The sequence below is a fragment of the Trichechus manatus genome, unplaced genomic scaffold (genome assembly GCF_000243295.1).
Source record: "Trichechus manatus latirostris isolate Lorelei unplaced genomic scaffold, TriManLat1.0 scaffold00344, whole genome shotgun sequence".
NCBI classification, from domain to species: Eukaryota; Metazoa; Chordata; class Mammalia; order Sirenia; family Trichechidae; genus Trichechus; species Trichechus manatus.
Window position 1 is genome coordinate 596,602 of NW_004444280.1, and position 1,202 is coordinate 597,803.

General features: G+C 35.4%; 1 protein-coding gene across 1 annotated transcript in view; it reads left to right on the forward strand.

Moving 5' to 3' along the window:
- The window catches only part of SOHLH2 (spermatogenesis and oogenesis specific basic helix-loop-helix 2), a 64,461-nt gene that overhangs the window by 13,597 nt on the left and 49,662 nt on the right, over window positions 1–1,202 (forward strand). The window contains 2 exon segments of the mRNA XM_023725656.1: window positions 211–272; window positions 354–458. Of these exon segments, the coding sequence (XP_023581424.1) occupies window positions 211–272; window positions 354–458 (167 nt within the window).

A 1,202-nucleotide genomic window follows, 5' to 3' on the forward strand; every position in this document is an offset into this window, starting at 1 on the left:
ATATAAACTGGTAATTAGGTCCAGAGTTCTGATCAGATTTAAAATCATTTTTTAAAGCTACTTCTACTAAATTTCCATATTAACACCACAATTTTAAATTCTAAAGGAAGAAAAAAAAATCACTGTAGTCTAGTTCCTAATGAGCTAAACTGTTGGATCCCAGTTTTGTGAATGGTGATTTTGCTTCATTTTAATGTCTTTTTCTCTCAGGTTTGCCAAGAAGAAAAACACACATTTGCTGTTCGTTTTTATAATTCCTGAAAATTTTGAAGGTATGTACCTGCTGAATATGCTGTTTATTTTCTTCTCTAAATACAAATTATAAGATCAATATTTAACACAAAGATTCTTAGATTGTATTTCAGGGCACGGAGCTGATATTATTTTAACTGAACCACTGACAAAGGAAAAAATGAGTATTCTGGTAAATTACTGGAAAATACATTTCTCAAAAACTGGTGAGTGGAAAACACATTTCCAAAGGTTTAAAAAATTCTGATTAAAATTCTGTTAGAACTATATTTATACATTTTAAATTGATTTATTGTCAGAATTTCCATTTTTGTCTTTTATGTGCTAAGAATTCACTGTATGCTGTATACTGTAAAGAACGTGATATTTGTTAATTCTGGTCTGAGGAACACGTGTATGTAAAATAGAGAAGCGTGTTGTTTATATGTGAAGACAAAAATGACATCTTCAGAGGTTTAAAATGCATTGAATCAGAGACAAATACGGTATATTACTAGGCACAGACTTGTTGGTAACGAGATTGTGTTACTTTTTTGGTGAACCAGCTACCGTCGTTTCTGTCCTTAGAATGGAATTCATCTTGCTGTGTTGTTGTATGATTGTCTAAAAGCCAGAGCCCCTTTGTAGGAACTCAGCCAATCAGCCAGTGAAAAGCCTCTGGATCACAATGATCCAACCCCGTTGTACGTGGGGTGGCCTGAGTTGGGGGCTGACTCCATGGCAGCAAAGAACGACAGAGTACTTTCTGCTTTGCAAAACACTTGGATGTATATTATTTTACTCCTGTAAGTTAACAGTTGGCTGTCCTTTCTGTTTGGGATGTTTAGACACAGAATTTGTGTCAGTGCTTCAATTAGACCCCCAGTTTCTAAACCCTTGACCTAATTTGCTATGTGTAAGGATCCCTGGTGGCGCAATGGTTAAGCGCTCAGCTGCTAACCAGAAGGTTG